Below are 17693 nucleotides of genomic sequence, written 5' to 3'. Positions count from 1 at the left end.
GCAGACATCCCCACTGCAAACAAGAAATGAACAAGTTAGCAATCAGCACAGCGAGGCAAAAACAAACAATCATGCAAACGACAACACGACAAAGACAACTCACGAATATAATCCCGGGCGACCTCCCGGCTACCCATAAGGAGATGGGGATTCACATTATTTCTCCCAAAAACGGCCCACAGTATGTCGGCTACCTTCCAGTCCACGGCCGACATTCCTTTATAAGTAACCTTGATAAAAGGGTTGGACCCCGCCCCGAAGCTCCAATACGTCGGGATGAGGCACTCTCCTTCCAACGACAACCAAAAGGGGTGACGACCCTTAACCGACCGAACTTTAAAATACTTGTCCTTGAACCCATGATAAGAGTCCTCAAACAAGCCGAATATCCCCCGCCCCTGGGCAGATCGGAAAGACATAAAACCCTTCCTCGCCTTCCCCTCCTTGGAAGGGTTCGTAAGATTAAAGAAGTAAAGAAACATGTCGACAGAGATCGGCAGCTCCAAGTACTCGCACACCATCTCGAAGCAGCGGATTGAAGCCCAACTGTTCGGATGCAGCTGAGATGGCGCCACTGAGATCCGGTTAAGAAGGCTCATCTGAAAGGGAGAGAAAGGGATGCGAACCCCTACTTGGGTGAACATGGCCTTGTAAAACCAGATCCAGTCGGCAACCCGGGGGGCGTTGAAGTTAAGCTCATACAACCGCTCGTGAGGAGCAGGGACATAAACGTCATAATTGGCCTCTTCATCGGTACCCCCACACAGGTACTCGGCCTGACGGAATTCCGTGAGCTCCTCCTCACCCATCTGGTTGGGGGAGTCCCTGAGGTCGGAAACCACCCAGGCATACAGGTCGTAACTCGCAGCGGAAGTGGAAGCCCGGTCGACGACACGAGGCATACCTACAGTGGGGCACCGCTTGGTTAGTCCATGAGGTCGGAAACCCGGAAAAATCCAAAAACCCACACATCACCTATCCTACAACCCAAACTAAGCGTAGCTAAAGGCGAGACCAAATAAGACGAGGTCCAGAATGGTAACCCCCTTGACACACCATATTCGATAGAAAGAAAAGACATCTATCCACAAAAATGAAACAACAAGCAACAGACACCTATAACGAACGTGCAAAAAACCATTGAGGTAGAATGGAAAATGATGATTACCTGGATTACTGGGAAAATTCGGAAAGGACGAGACGCGCAAGAATGCTGAAATGAGCTTCTGGATGATAGGGAATGCAGGAAAAAGGAGAAGCAAAAATGATTAGGAGGAACAAGAATGGGAAGAGGAAAATGCGAAACTGTCTAAAACTGCCTTAGAGAGAGCGCGAAAGGCCTGGGGGCAAAATGGTCTTTGCATGCGGGGTTTTTCAATCCATTATGAGCATTCAATGCCCTGTGCGAGAAACGAGGCGACGAATGAGCGCCCCGAATAACGAACGGGCACGCACGCGAATGGCGCGTCTCCCACACGAACAACCGACCTAGCGACTATGAATGAAGAGACAACCCGCCACCAACAGCCCATGCGGCTGATTGCCGGCGCGTTGGGGGCACTGTTACGGACTGGCCCAAACCATTTACGGGTCGACCCGACCCATTGAGAATCCGACCCGAACGGTCGGGTTCTTAGCACTCGCCACGATACCCGGACACGCGTCCTCGCCACCCTCCATTACAGCTGTAAGGAAGCTTCGAGGAAAGTGGGCCCGTCCTTACAGGGCCCACCTCTGACACGGTATAAATGGGAAAGGACCTGCCCTTCCCCCAAGGTACGTCACATACTACCTACCCATACTCACCTGTACACTCACTGACTAGAGCGTCGGAGTGTCTTTGCAGGTGACGCCCCCTCCTCCTCCTCCACACGTCGAGACCTCGGCGGCCCGGCTCACCAACGCTCACACGACCGCATCGATCAAAGGCGTCTCCACCTCATCCTCATCCGAACCGTCCGGTAACCGACAAGCCGGACACTTTCTTTTAACAAAAATATATAATTATATATTAAATGGTTTAACCAGTAATTCACTTCTTCAACAAGTATAATAACCCGTGTCTTACACGTGATAAAATTGAAATTATAATTTTAAATTATTCTATTAAAATTAATTTGAATTGTAATAATTTAATTAATAAATAAATAATATGATATGCATTATTGGTTGTATTTTTTTAAATATAGTATTAAATGTATTAACTCGAATATAACAATTAAGTGTATAAAAATTATGTTTGAATTATCCCATTTAAAATATTTAAATTATAATTTCAATTATAAATTATAATTATGATTTAAAAAAATTTCTTTGATATAATATTACATTTTTTTCTCCACTTTACTATTAATATATTAATATTGCAACTCTAAGTTACATTATTTTACTAAATCTTGACTGAAAAAGAAAATAGTTACGTGTTTCTATCATTTAATTTATTTAATACACCATATGTTAACACTAATGATATTTTTTTAAAAAATATATTGATAAAAATAGATATAATATAATTATAAATATAACATAAATAAATAAAATATATAAATAAATGTGAAACCAATATGTTTACCAATGTCTTTGTTAAATTTTATAAATTAGAGAATAAATGATGTATTCGGTTGCTTGGTGATTACATAGATAATCAAATAATTGAATTATAAATTGACCATAAATATTCATATTAAAATTTTACATACTGCAAATCATAAAGATCAATCACAATGTACTAGTCACTTCTCTCTATTTTTGACCATGATATAAGTTTTTCTTTTCTAGTCAAGAATCCAATAACATCTAATTGAACAAAAAATTTGAATTAAAAGTACCAAATTAAGGACAAATGAGTAAATAATATAAGAAATTATAACTTCGTACGTGTATAAAATAAAGAGAATTTACTGATTTATTTTATGTTAAATGATAAAACTAACAATAGTATATTAATAAAAGGATATACCTTTAAAAAAAAGTCACAATACAATTTTAAATATTTTCATAAATAAACTGTTAAAATTTTTGTTATTGATAAAATGATGCTATTATACAATATTTTGGCAAAATTTAAAATCAAAAGAAAAATAATTTTGTGTGTGTTAATATAAATTAATTACGTACCAAATAAATAGAATCGTTCATATGTTTGTTTCAATATATTAGCATGGGCAAGCAAATTAAAATGATTATCCAAAATCTTACGATCATCGACTGTATGTACTATACGTGACTCCATCTTAAAAGATATTTTGCACCTGTATACAGTCAGAAGATATATTTCGCTTGATTTCTCAATCTCAAAATTTGAGAAGACATAGACCTTCCTTTCTACCAATTCATTCTCAAATATTTTTGTCAAATAATTCTTGATTGAACAATGAATTTTATCGTATTGCAAAATAAATTAAATATAAAAGTTATTAGCATTTACAAAACTATTAAAAAAAAGTTGTCTTTGACTTGTGGAATGGTATACTTATAAAATTAACTTAAAATATGAATTACAAATAGTTATAAGAATTTAATTTGGATGCACTGACAGTGTAAAGTAGTTTTACACGTGCATCCAATTACGTAATGACACATCAATAAAAATAAATACCTTTCACATTAACTGCGTGAATAGTCATCCAAAAGAACGAATGTGATTGTACGACTGTGTAAAACGCTTTACACTATCAGTGCATCAAAATTAAACTCTATTTATAAATTGAACTTAGCATTACTTGAAAAAATTTAGTAAATAAATCAACTAATCTTATCATCTATTAGAACTATTTCTATATAAACCGTCTTACTCTTGTCAAACTTGAATGAGACTTTCTATAACCTTATAATTCTTGTCTTTATTTTTCATACTTTCTCTTCGTATAATCTACTATATAGGTGATACTATTGATAAGATTGTAGTCAATAGTCATTAGATATGGAAAAAAAATAGAATAAAGACTATGTGAAAATTATAAATTTTTTAAATGATAAACATGAAAAAAAATTTACTATTGCTTATTATATATACTAATAATATGTCAATAATTTTAAAAATTTACTAATAATACTAATAGTTTAAAGATAATTTTACTATAGTTATAATAAATTTAGCTTTTACTCAAAATAAATAAAATAAATAATATATTTAAAATCTAAAAAAAAGATTAACAGTAATTATGTTTAGAATGTTCTCATGTTTTTTTTATTTTTTTGTTTGTAATTCTTTCACTGCAATGTTAGATCAAGAAAATTCTAAATTTGAAATATAATAATAAAAAAACAATAAACTAAAAAGATATATATATATATATATATATATATATATATATATATATATATATATAGACAATACACAAAGATATGTTATCGTAATAAAATATCACACTATGAATAATTATATTTGTCAAGTAAATTTATTTATACTCTATATCTATTATATTATTTTATGTAAAATTAAAATCTACTCTTATAATTTAATATTTTACATATTGTTACTTCTGACATTGTTCAAAATTAAATTGGGATTATGTCTAAAGCCTTAACACAGTAAACGGAATATAGTTAATATCTAATATTTTAATAACTAAAAACCTGAATAAGTTAATAAATAATAATAATTAATACCTAAAATATCATATATATATATATATATATATATATATATATATATATATATGAATGATATTGTCTAAAATTAAATTGAAATTATGTTCAAAATCTTAATACTGTAATTGAGGTATAATTAATACATAAAATTTTAATAAGTAAATACCTAAAATATTAAAAAAGAATTTAAAAAAAAATGTGAGAAATAAAAATAAAAAATTAATAAATAATATTAGTGTTTAAATAAAAAAATTGATAAACAATAATAATTATAAATAAAAATAGTATTTTTATTTTAGAAAAAAATACATGAAAAATTGTTTAATAATCCTTGCCATGTACATGATAATAAATTGTTCAATAATTCGTACAATGCAGGTGATAAGGTTGAAATTATAATTTTAAATTAATTTATTAAAATTAATTTAAATTGTAATAATTTGATTAATAAAAAAGTATCATGTTATGCGTTTATTTTTTCTTAATCTAGTGTTATGTATATTAACTCTAATATAGTTATTAATTGTTTTTGTTAACTTACTTTTTTTTCTAAATGTATGATTTAAAATAAATATTATAAATATTAATAATTAAACAAATTATTATATTATAATTATTTACGTTTTATTCTCAAAATTGAAAACATACTATTTTTTATTTAATGATTTTTTTATTTATACTACTAGTATATATTAATCGATTAGTCAATAATTTTTTATTCGTAGGATATCTTTATTTATTTTGTTTAAATAATTTTAAATCTTTCCTTATTTAAATATACATATATATTAAGTCACATATATTAATTATGTTTTTATTTTTTATTATAAATATTTTTTTAACCTTCAATAATTCAATAATTTTTTTATTCCATTAATACCATAATACGCGTAATAATATTCATAAATCATACTAATTTTCATATTTATTTATATGTATATATATCAATTGTTTAGTTAATAATTTTTTTATTTTTAGAATATATTTATTTTGTTAAATAATTCTAAATACTTCTTTATGTAGTTTATATATATATATATATATATATATATATATATATATATATATATATATATATATTAATTGTATGTAAATATATTTAAATCACATATATTAATTATTTTTTGATCATGATTAATTTTTTTTGAGCCTACAATCATTTAATTATTTTTTTATTCTTTATTATTAATGTCATTGTATATGTAATTTTCATAAATTATAATAATTTTTTTTATTTATCTATACATATATATTAATTGTACATATAAAAATTTAAGTCACATATTAATTTTTTTTGTTGTGATATATATATATATATATATATATATATATATATATATGATTATTTTTTATTTTACAATCGAATAATAATTTTTTATATTTTATATCCATGCATATTATTCAATCTTTTTTCATATGCATGATTAACAATTTTTTTTAAATGGTGATATTTTAATTTTTTTTCACGTATTTTTTTATATATTAGAAAGAAAGTAAAATCACGTATTGTGACTTTTTTTTTTTCACGCCTTAATCTTAATTAATCAATCTTGTGTCCACGCAATATAATTAAACTTTTAATCATTTTAATTTATTGATGAATTACATTTCTTTTAATAATTGCATCACTAATCTGAAATACAAAAAAAAGGTGATACATATATCCAAAAGAGAAAACAAACTTAAAAATAAAAAAAATTCATATTAAAAAGTTTAAAAATAACATATCCAAAAAGAATAGTCATAATATATAAATTGAGACAACAATTTAAATTTTTCTAAAACTACTTTAATCAATTATCAATATTAGAACTAAATTATTTAAATAATATTTAATCTATTCTAATCCTTAGATACGTATAGATTAGAATCATTCTCGTAACAACCAGCCGAAATAACATCATAAGATCGAACACTTAGAATCCGTACAAATTTAGACTATTTTCTTGTTAAAATTGTCAAATTAAATTGACTTTTATTCTTCTTAATGGCATTACATTAATGCACCAAAAGGCCGGTAGTTTCTGAAAAAAATCACAATATATTATAAAATTATTTTTAATACAAAAAGCTTGAGAGACGAAAATTTAAATATAGTACCAATCTTTGAATTGTATCTTCAAGGTTGGCACGAATTTTTCAAAACTGAACCTAAATTGAGAAAATTCAATCTCATTATATGCTCCACTTCCAATATTTTCGGACAAACGTAGAAAATGTGGAGGGGATGTGACTTGAACTTGACCTACAAAACTCCTTAGAAACAATTGACCAATCAAAGAAGAATAACATATTAGAAAAAAAGAATGCTTTGATTCTTAGATTTAGACTCACTAAGCACAAAGAAACACTATATATATAGCCTTTAATAGTACAAAAATAATTATAGAAATTAATTATTACAATATCAATTTACCACTACGAACGCTAGTATCATATTTATAACAATTAAAATTATAAATTTATGTTTAATTTTTTATATAATTATAATTAAGATATTTTTTTAAAATTAGTATAATTATGCATTATTCATTAAATGCTAATTGTAATATATAATTCTAATAAAGATAATTTTTAAAATAAATTTATTAGAGAGAATAGTACTTTTATTTTGAAAAGAAAATAAATTGATGAGGAATTAACACTTTACTTTTATTAGTTCGAAAAAAATCCAATTTTAGTACATTAAGTAGAAGTAGATTATTTTATATAATTATAATAAAGATATTTTTCTAAATTAGTATAATCATGCATTATTCATTAAATGCTAATTGTAATATAATCATAATAAAGATATTTTTCTAAAAATAATTTTAGAAGAGAGAGTAGTACTTTCATTACATGAGAATAGTACTTTCTAAAAATAAAGATATTTTCGTAAATTAATATAATTATGCATTATTACTTAAATGCTAATTATAGTATAATTATAATAAAGATACTTTTATAAAATAAATTTAGAAGAGAAAATAATGCATTCATTTTGGTGGGAAAATGGATTTATGAGGAATCGACACCTCACTTTCATTAGTTATGGGAAAATCCAATTTTAATATATTAAGTAGATAAAATTTTAATAATAATACACGAGTAATTGAAATAGTTTATATACGAATTTTTCAAGTTATTACTATTATTATTATTATTATTATTATTATTATTATTATTATTATTATTATTATTATTATTGAAATTACCCGATTAATAATGAAAAAAGTAAATTATTATTGTAATTATTATTATTGAAATTACCCGATTAATAATTATTATTATTATTGTAAGTATTATTGTAGTTATTTCGATCTTTTATTATTATTGTAATTATTTTTTAATAATAAATAAGAATTAGAATTATATCAATATTTTTAAAATTAATATAATTAAAATAACTAAAAATATTTAAAATCAATGTGCATTATTAATATCATAAGATTTGATCATTTTATGATTAGAATTAAATAATTTTATCATGATTATCATGACTGGTGCCATTATCGTATCTTTATTATTATTATTATTATTATTATTATTATTATTATTATTATTATTATTATTATTATTATTATTATTATTAACAGAGTCATTTATTGTTTAAGTTATTTTATCAAAAGAAATTAGGCCCAGTTTAGGTAAATAACTTAAATAAGTTCTTTTGGAAAAAGAGTTTAAAGCATAATAACTTTTATTAATAGCAGCTTATAAATAAGTTATTTTGTATTTGGATTTTTAGTTGTAAAAGTACTTATTTTAAAGTTGTAGCGTTTAGATAAATAACTCAAAAAATATTTTTTTTAAAGAAGAGAATGAATATTAAAATAACAATGATAACAAATACTTTCCAATATTGAATGTTGATTTTACCTAACCTAATCACTAATATTGTATGATATGGTAGGTGAAAATAAAAAATAACTATAAAATGTGTGTCAATGTATATTATGTTGCTGTTTTTTATTTTACTCCTGTTAGAACTCCCTTCATTGAGGTCAATGAAAATAATAGCAAGCTATAAAATCACTTCTGAAACAAAAAAATAAAACTGAAATTTCATACCACAGTTAAATACAAATTTAATAATAAAAAATAGAGTGATAAAATGATAAAAAAATACTTAGAAGGAATATATGCAGTCAGATGTAATATTGTCTGAAAATAAAAATGGTGGTAGAGGATCAATACTTCCATAAGATGAATCATTACGTGAAAATGGTGAGGTTTGGAACATTGCGTGAGAATGATGGTGGAATGATCATAGAAAGTCAGTGCTTTTAGCAGACTTTGAGTGAAAATGGTAGAATGACTTATCGAGAAGTAGAGAAGTCACATATTTCTACTTTTTTGAAAAGTTATAAATTAACTTTTTCGGAAGTTAGAAGCTTTTTTTAAAATGGTGCCAAACACGTAAATTGTGACTTTTCATAATCCAAAAATAAAAAAGTAGCTTCTGCTACTTCTCAAACGAGATCTTAATTAAGTTGGTTATCCAAACTAGCCTAAGTAAATTAGAAAATTAGTAATCTTATCATATGGACAAAACTAACCCTGTACAAATCCTCCCTGTTATTATATAATATAAGCTGAAACCCTAATTTCCCTACCCGATCATCACTTTTTCATAATCAGTTCCAACGCGGTTTTCGTCTTCTCTCTGGCATCAATCGTCGTTCGCATCATTCGTCGTTCTCTCTCGCATCAATGGCGAGTTGTCCCCATTGCAGAAAATACGGGAGAAGATGCTACAATGATCGTAGGTTCAAGCGGCATTTGTTCGCCTAATTCTCGCCGTGCGAATGAGCAATACCTGTTGCTCACCGAGATTTTTAATGCCGAGTGCATTCTAAAGTTCCTGAACGGAGACGCTGTCTGCCACAGTCGAAGAAGATATAAAAAGACGAAGAAAGCACTCTTATGGAATGCACTCTTATAGAAATCAGGGTTTTTGGAACCCTAACTTTCTTTTTCCTTTTTTCTTTTTCTTAGATCTGATTCATTGTAATTGGATTTTAGAAATTAGGGTTCTTTTTAAAATATAAAATCAATAATTATTAATCACAGTTGTTTAAAGTTTGTTAGTTAGGAGTTATTTATTTATACTTTTCAAAAAAAAATGAATCACTTTATTGTGTGACATGCAACAAGAAAGAAAGGTGATTATAAGATTGTTTAAAAAAGGATAAAGTATATTTTTTGTCCCTAAAGTTTGACAAAAGTTTCAAAAATATCCCTAAGTTTTATTTTGTTTCAATTTTGTCCTAAAAATTTTCGATTTGCATCAAATATACCCTTAGCGGCTAATTTTTCAAAAAATTTAAGACCAATTCAACAACAATTTCATAAGAACAACCCTCAACACAAGCAAATCAAGCATCATTTTCATACATTATTATTAGATTGGTCTTAATTTTTTTGAAAATTTAGCCGTCGGGGGTATATTTGATGCAAATCGAAAACTTCTGAGACAAAATTAAAACAAAACAAAACTTAAGGGTATTTTTGAAACTTTTGCCAAACTTTAAGAACAAAAAGTATACTTTACCCAAACAAAATATATTCTATTATTCTTTTAGCAACTTTTGTGAAAGGAGTTTCTTTTCTAATTGAAAACAACTTGGTTACTTCGCTTTGAAGTTTGAAGAAAGCAATTTGAGGCCAGTTTTGCTACAACTTTCAATTTTCCAATGGCCCAAATATTAGGATTTAGCATAGAGAGAACATCGCAAGTATTTTGTATTTTTGTTTATACTAGATACTTTTTTTTCTTTCTAAATTTAAGTTATAAGCACTCACCACCATATGTGGCTCGTAATGGAGTGTCATTTATTCTATATTTTAACAATTTAATTTTCTGTCTTTGTAAAAGAGTTTTGTATAGATAATCATTTATGTTTTGTCATACTAACAGAAATAACTAATTATTTACTGTATAAATAACAGAACCATACACTTTAAAACTGATAATCCTATATGTCTTGGATTAATTTTATGTGCTTAATTAGAACGCATTTTGGCAAACTATATTAGGGAATTAACCATTTTTCAATCTGATACATATTTGCAACCTGTTCTTGCCACAACTATCATCCAAAAATCTAGATAATAGAAAGGAGCAACCCAATTGTTTATAAAGTAAAATACTATAGCTCAATAAATAATGCACAAGAACAAGAATAAATTCAAAATGAATATTTTAATATTATACAACAATTGTACCAAATACATTGCTCTAAAAATAATTCTACAAAGGGATGTCAATTCCCTAGCAAATTGCCAAGGGAAGAGAACCTATCTGCCTAATTTGCCTATGGAATAAAAATATACACATTATATTATGGCATATGCATTCATGATCTTGTGCCCTATATCAATCATATTGGAGATTCCAATTGGCCAAAGCAATTAGGTCCTTCCTTCATCCCTTGTAACTTCTTTTTCTTACAATGATCCAACCCTATAAATGCATCATTTATAATTCTTGCATCTATTTGCATCATTACAATAATCTACTAATATGCCCCATTTTGTATTTACAAAGAGGGATCAGGAAATTAATAGTAATGGCTAGCATAAAAGATATGATAATGTAAACACTAATAATAGATTAATCTTCATTAGTGCATTATCTTATGAATTATGCACTAAAACCCCTCTCAAGAGAACTCCATGGATTGGAAGGGATGCTAACACATGCTTGTGCTGTGGCCTCATCCATTTGATCTTTATGGATCCCAGCATTGCAGATGTTTGCAAAGGTTCTCATATGTTTCATTCCATATTGAGATAAGGATCCACAATGTGTCTCAAAAGTCCTTACCTGCATTAAACAATGATTAATTTGGTTATTCTCTCATAAACCAAAGTGAACTTCAAGATGTAAATTAAGATCAGATCATAAGAATGTCAATTACCAACGAAAGATCATATTCCTGACAAAATTATCCATAGAAGAATAAAAATTCAAACCATTAAAGATATGAAAAATCCTTAGATGGGTATTTTTGGTATTTCACTTGAAAATTTTATCATTACAACAAGGACCAACCACAAAGAAATTATTCTAATTCCATTATACCATATAATTTTTCCAAACAAGAATGTAATTAATTTATGATATCAGCATAAGAGAAGAAACTGAATCATGGGAAAAGGTACCATGTTTTTGAGGCAATCCCAGTCATCAACAAGAGGCTTCCCTGCAGGTCTAACTGCACTTAGCAATTCAGGACCCTTTTCAGTGCCAAATAAGAGATTTCCAATGAGTTTCACACTGTTGTCTATGTGCATTCTGTGAGACATCACTTCCACAACTTGTTTCTGTGCCGTGATCTTACTCGAAGAACCCTCGGGCGCTTTGCGGAACTGCCAAAAACAGTTGAGAATGAAGATGAAGTAATGAACAAGCAACCAATAAGAGTTGTGATATTTGTAGTGACTCCTTCTCAAACACTTAGCCAACTCACTTACCTCTGCTATTAGATCAGTTGTGGGATCCATATGCAGATCTCACATCTTATCCAATGGTAGAAGCTAGTGAATCGGCTTAGTATCCAAGAAAAGAGTGAGTACATATAAGATTTTTGAAAAAATAAACTGTTGTGAACACAAGATTACCTTCTCCCAGAAATGAATGAGGTCCGCATCGCGTTGGTTCACTGCTTTTGAAGGTGTCCTCAAGGAATTTTCATCCACAAAAGTGTAATTATCATTGGCAGGATTTGTTCCCAAATATTGGAAAAGAAGGTTCTCGCTGATCCCTACGTCACCATATTGCATCACATGAGAGCCATAGTATGCGTTTCCATTCAAAGTCCTATCTTTGACCTGTGATGAAAAACAAAAATGCATGTCAAAAAAACTTCTAGCATTGTTTTAATGAATTCTATCAAGGTATTGAATCACATTCTTTGATTACAATAGGCACAGTTTTCTTACCAATTTATATTGTTGGTGTAAAGTTTCTGTCCTCAAATTGTGGGTGTCACTGCCATGATTAGATAAAAACTAGAATTAGTCTATGCAAGAACTAAACAAAATTACTTATAAAACAATGAAATCTCTTCTGATCCATAAAATTCTAACAGTAATATAACAGGTGAAAACTGTATACATTACCCTTGACTCATTTATGACCTCCTCCCTCTCTTTCAAAATCAATGTATCTAGACACAAATTGTGTCAAGATATAGATACACTGATATCTCCAGATATAGATGCATTGATTTTTCAACATACCAAATTAGTTGATGAGATTTTTATTTTGAAACAAAACAACTAATTATGTATATTTGTGAGGAAAATACCTGTCTTCCATCCAAGAAATACTGTAGAGGTCACCCAAGCAGGTTGAGTATTCTGGGGGAGGACTAGGATCCTCCCCAGGGCAATATGTTCCCCAACTGCTCTCGACCGCGTTTGAAGCCGTTGTCGCGTAAATATTTATGTCTTCAGGAAGAAGGCCTTCAAAGATACTCCCAGATTCACATGCCTCTAGATAAAACACCTGCACCAAAAGAATTGTTAGCTTAATGTTGCTACAAAAATTAATGAACTCAATCAATAATTATTTGTATAACTTACAAGGCTTTTGTATCCTCCAGAAGCATGCTTCTTCTTCAAGACTTCATTAAGATCATTTGCATACAAGTAAGGACCAACAGGCATACCTGAAATTCCCACGGCGAAAAACCAGAGCAAGTAAGTAACAGAAAATAGCATATATCTATATATGAAGGAAAATGGTTTGTGTTGTAAATGATTTTTCAAAAGAGTAACCTGAATTAAGCACTCCGATGCGAGGACTACCCTTTTAAGTTCAAAAATATTCGCAACAAAAAACTCGAATTCGCGAACATTTCAATTTTAAAACCATCATCATCTATGATCTATATGTTAGCAACTTCTTTCATTTTCTATTGTGCTGACTGCTGAAAGAAAGCAACTTTTGCCACAGAACACAAATTTTCCCCATTGAACCATCCATATTCGGTTTCTATTACCAGAAATTCGACTAATTCGACCTGACACAACTAAGATCCCATGAATTGGTAAGGATTTTTTTTCCATTTCCGGGGCTTAAAGCTGAAACTTCTAGCAACCAAGGTACCTACCACCTACCATCTTGACGAATCTCACATTGATTTTAGGGATTTCATTGTATTGAGACATAATCAAGCAAGAAATAAACAACAACCAGCAAGAAAAAGAAACACACTACCCTAACAAACAAAGTATGCATATAAACAAACTAGAAAATCCATGAATTTCATTGGAGAAAGTTTAAATGAAAGATTTAAGAGATACTAACCAAGAATCCCTGGACCTCCATGGTCACTGTAAAACACAAATATGTGATCATTGGGGCCACTATCTACAACTTTGCCACTGCCACCAGTGAGAGCTGATTTGTTTCCAAGAAGAGCAGCAAAGAAGTTGTTGACATTAACATCTTTGCCGGTGTAATCCTGCAAAACCAGAACTTCATCTTAGCAATTTAGGGTTCTATCTAACTTCATTTCATTTTAGAACATTAACATATGTATCATTAGTCAGGTTTATTTTCTAATTTCATTTATAATTCATATATTTGTTTTTATTTTAGAGAGTTGATAAGCATAGTGGAATTTTGTGAAGATATGATTGAAAAAAAATAAAAAATAAAAACTCAGTTGAAGTCGATTTTACGTGAAGTTGTATTTGAGAGTCGTTAGATAAAAATTTAGTCAAATCAATCAAATTATTTAATAGTTCTTAAATATCAACTTTGCACCTGAGTTTTCACCTATACAATCTTAGTCCTTCTTCCTTCATGTTTATTTTATATTTAAATATGTTTTATTTTAAGATGTATTAAATTTAATCATGATAAAAAGAATAAAATAATAAAAATTAAATTAAAAAAAAAGAGCTAGTAAAACATGTTTACCTTAGGAACACCTTTATAAACATCTCCCCCATCTGGTTTGTTAATTATGACTCCAGGCCTTGGGTTTTCTTCACTATAAGCTATGTCATCATACATAAACACAATTATGTTTTCTTCTTTTACCCCTCCACTCCTCAATAGTTGATATGCGTGACAAATATCAGCCTAAAAAAATAACAATCACAAAGTTTCATAATTAAAACCAAATATCCAAGTAACATCTAACATGTTATGGAAACAGAGCAATTATTTATATATAGTCCAAGAAACAGGGGAGGGTATGACTATAATAAAGCATATATAAAGTATTATTATTTAGAAAGGATCTTAAAAGCTTAATTATTGCACTATTAGTGGGATATAGTTTTAAAAGTCAGTATGAATTATGATCTGATAAATATATTGCTAAAATCAAATTATAAAGATAATCAAAAAGTATTTGAAAGTAACGTAAAGTGTTTAATGTGTACGGATCTATTATCATGAAATAATTCATTTAGATTTATCAACTTTTTTATAATAAGATATATAAATATTGTATAAATAGTGATATAGACACTTGACACAATATATTTATATTTTGTATATACACGTGCATGTGTGTAAAATGATTATTCATTTATTTAAGGTATAAATTCATATGCAGTTGTCATGTGAAGTTATTAATTAAGAATCGTTAGATATATTTCACTAAATTATTATTTTAACAATTTTTAACTATCAATTTTATGAGAAGAGAATTACATATATGAGTATTCTTTAATTATATGTAATGAAAGTTAAAATCAAATAACAAATATCATATAAGTAAAAGTAACATAAAGAGAGTTAGAAGCAAATATAAATTCAACAAGTTATGATGAAAATGAAAACAGAGGAAGAGATGTTGGAGTTTCTCAAACTCTAGTATCCTAACTTTACCTACCTATCTATGAAATATTGCAAATTTTAAGAAAAACAGAGGAGGGTATGAATGCAATTTTTTGAAGGAAAGGGTATGATTATAATAAGACATATAAAGTTATTATTTAAAACAGATCATAAGAACACAAAACCTATGTAACAATTTTGAAAGATTATCAGTAAAATAAATAGAATTTTTTTTTATCTTCTAGTTACTATGATATACCTCATCTATGTTGCTAAAGATTTCTTTTAAGAAATTATAATTTTAAAAGTATGATAAAGGTGTTCAATAAATATGGATCTATTACTATAAAATATCTTATATAAATACCAATATTTTAACTTTAGTAGACACATATTTACAACAACCTACACATACAATAACTATCCAGCAGTATATATAAAGGATATAAGGTTTAGGATGTAATTACAAAAATAATAATATTGCTTATAATATTGGAAATAAAAGAAAAAAGAAAACATCCAAAAATTTCTTGTAGTACCCACCCAAGTACTACAATAGACACATAAGAATCCAATATTATGAAATTTCCCTCATCTAGATACCAATATTTACACCTCAGCCCAATCACATCATATTTTTGGACGTTAGTAACTTAGTAATATACACTATACAAAATTAATAATTATGGAACAAGATAAACTCTCATAAAAATTATTTTCTTCATGCAAGGTTTACAAGTTCCTTGAAACCATTATTAGATTTAAACATAAAGTCTACAAATAAACATTAGAATAACATGTTATGGAACCTGATCAAATAATATCACATAAACATAGATATATGAAGAGAATAATAATAATAATAATGATAATTTAAACTTATTTATTTAATTACCTGATGCCTATAGTTCCAATAACCATTGGAACCAGCAAGAAGAACAGCCCACTTTGTCCCTTCATTCTCTGGCTCATGGAAGAATCTGGAGATGGCCTCAGAGGGCAGCCGGAGAGTACCTCCGACTATGTCGCGGCGGCCGGAGGCGGACGCAACGAAAGTAGTGAAGGCAAAGAAGAGAAGGGTGATCCTTAGAAGGGACTCCATGAAGAAGAGAAAGTGTTAAGAGTGTGTAGCAAGTGATGAAGGATTTGGTTGCAAGCAAGGGATTAAATAATAGTGTGGGTGAAGGAGTAGCGTATGGGACTTGGTGTTGCTATGGTAACTAAATATTATTATTAATATTAAATGGTAACTAACATCCAGATCGATATCAAGATTTTATTACTAAAAATTCAACTAATCAAATTTAGAAAAAGAATATATATATATATATGTGATTATATGTTTAGTAGTACAAGATTTTTTTTAATTATTCTAGAACTCAAATGTAAAAATAATTTTGTATTACTGAAAATTGACTTATTTTTAAAAGTCCTTTGCTTTAACAAATCTTAAGATTTAGAATATTTTATTTTGTATGCATATTATAAATCTGACCTCAGATTTATGGTTTTTTATTATTATTATTTTAAAAATTCTATAAATCAGTGGGTGAAATTTGTATTTTAATATAGAAAAAAATTAAACATGCAAATCAGATCTTTAATTTGGGTTTTTCTATTTTTTTGTTTTTTTTTTACTTAAAATTGACTCTCAGTTTTTTACTTCATCTAAAATCGACTCTCAATTTTTTACTCTCATCCAATATCACCCAGAGTTTTCTATTTTTACTCAAATCAAAACTTCTAATTTATAGTTTTTAATTAAAAAATTGTTTTTTATATTCATAAAAAATACACTAATTCTCCATAACTATACATAACACATTCCTCTAATTCATTACTAAAAAAATTAACCTAGCATTTACCTTAAAGATTTAACTAGTTTAATTTAAAATATTATATTTTTTTTATCACTTAACCAAATGGGTATTCAGTGTTGGTAACTGATGACGTTATTTTTCTATTTGTATAATGTTACATAGTGGGAAACTTCGATGTGGGACCCATATTGTTTTGTGTGTGTGCCCATTACACAGGTAACAGGTGCAAATCCACCATTCAACATGCTGTGCTGTACAATGTGTGACAAGATTCTTAGGTGAAGATAAGAGATTCCTTCTGAGAGATTCATATCTACCCTCAATCTATCAACTAATACAACTGCCGTATCTGCCAATAAGGTTATTTTCATCAACCTAATATTTTACTGCAATATGCAAAAATATTGTATTCACATTTTAGTTAACTATTCATAATTTGCCAACTATTATAATTTTGTATGACACTAACATATTTATTAATTTACTCTTTT

The 17693-nt window shown here is 28.4% G+C and overlaps 1 protein-coding gene across 1 annotated transcript; it reads right to left on the bottom strand.

Moving 5' to 3' along the window:
- Positions 1 to 10761: 10761 nt before the first annotated feature.
- Positions 10762 to 16840, bottom strand: LOC112697687 (vacuolar-processing enzyme). The gene is made up of 9 exons (XM_025750970.3): positions 16278 to 16840; positions 14513 to 14677; positions 13895 to 14051; positions 13168 to 13253; positions 12891 to 13090; positions 12523 to 12571; positions 12202 to 12411; positions 11743 to 11949; positions 10762 to 11404 (listed from the first exon to the last, which is right to left on the bottom strand). Exons 1-9 carry the CDS (start codon positions 16482 to 16484, stop codon positions 11222 to 11224), a joined length of 1464 nt encoding a protein of 487 aa, XP_025606755.1. The 5' UTR covers positions 16485 to 16840; the 3' UTR covers positions 10762 to 11221.
- Between the last annotated feature and the right edge of the window lie 853 nt (positions 16841 to 17693).

This window comes from Arachis hypogaea, chromosome 16 (genome assembly GCF_003086295.3).
Source record: "Arachis hypogaea cultivar Tifrunner chromosome 16, arahy.Tifrunner.gnm2.J5K5, whole genome shotgun sequence".
NCBI classification, from domain to species: domain Eukaryota; kingdom Viridiplantae; phylum Streptophyta; class Magnoliopsida; order Fabales; family Fabaceae; genus Arachis; species Arachis hypogaea.
This window is presented reverse-complemented; position numbering and strand designations above follow the sequence as displayed.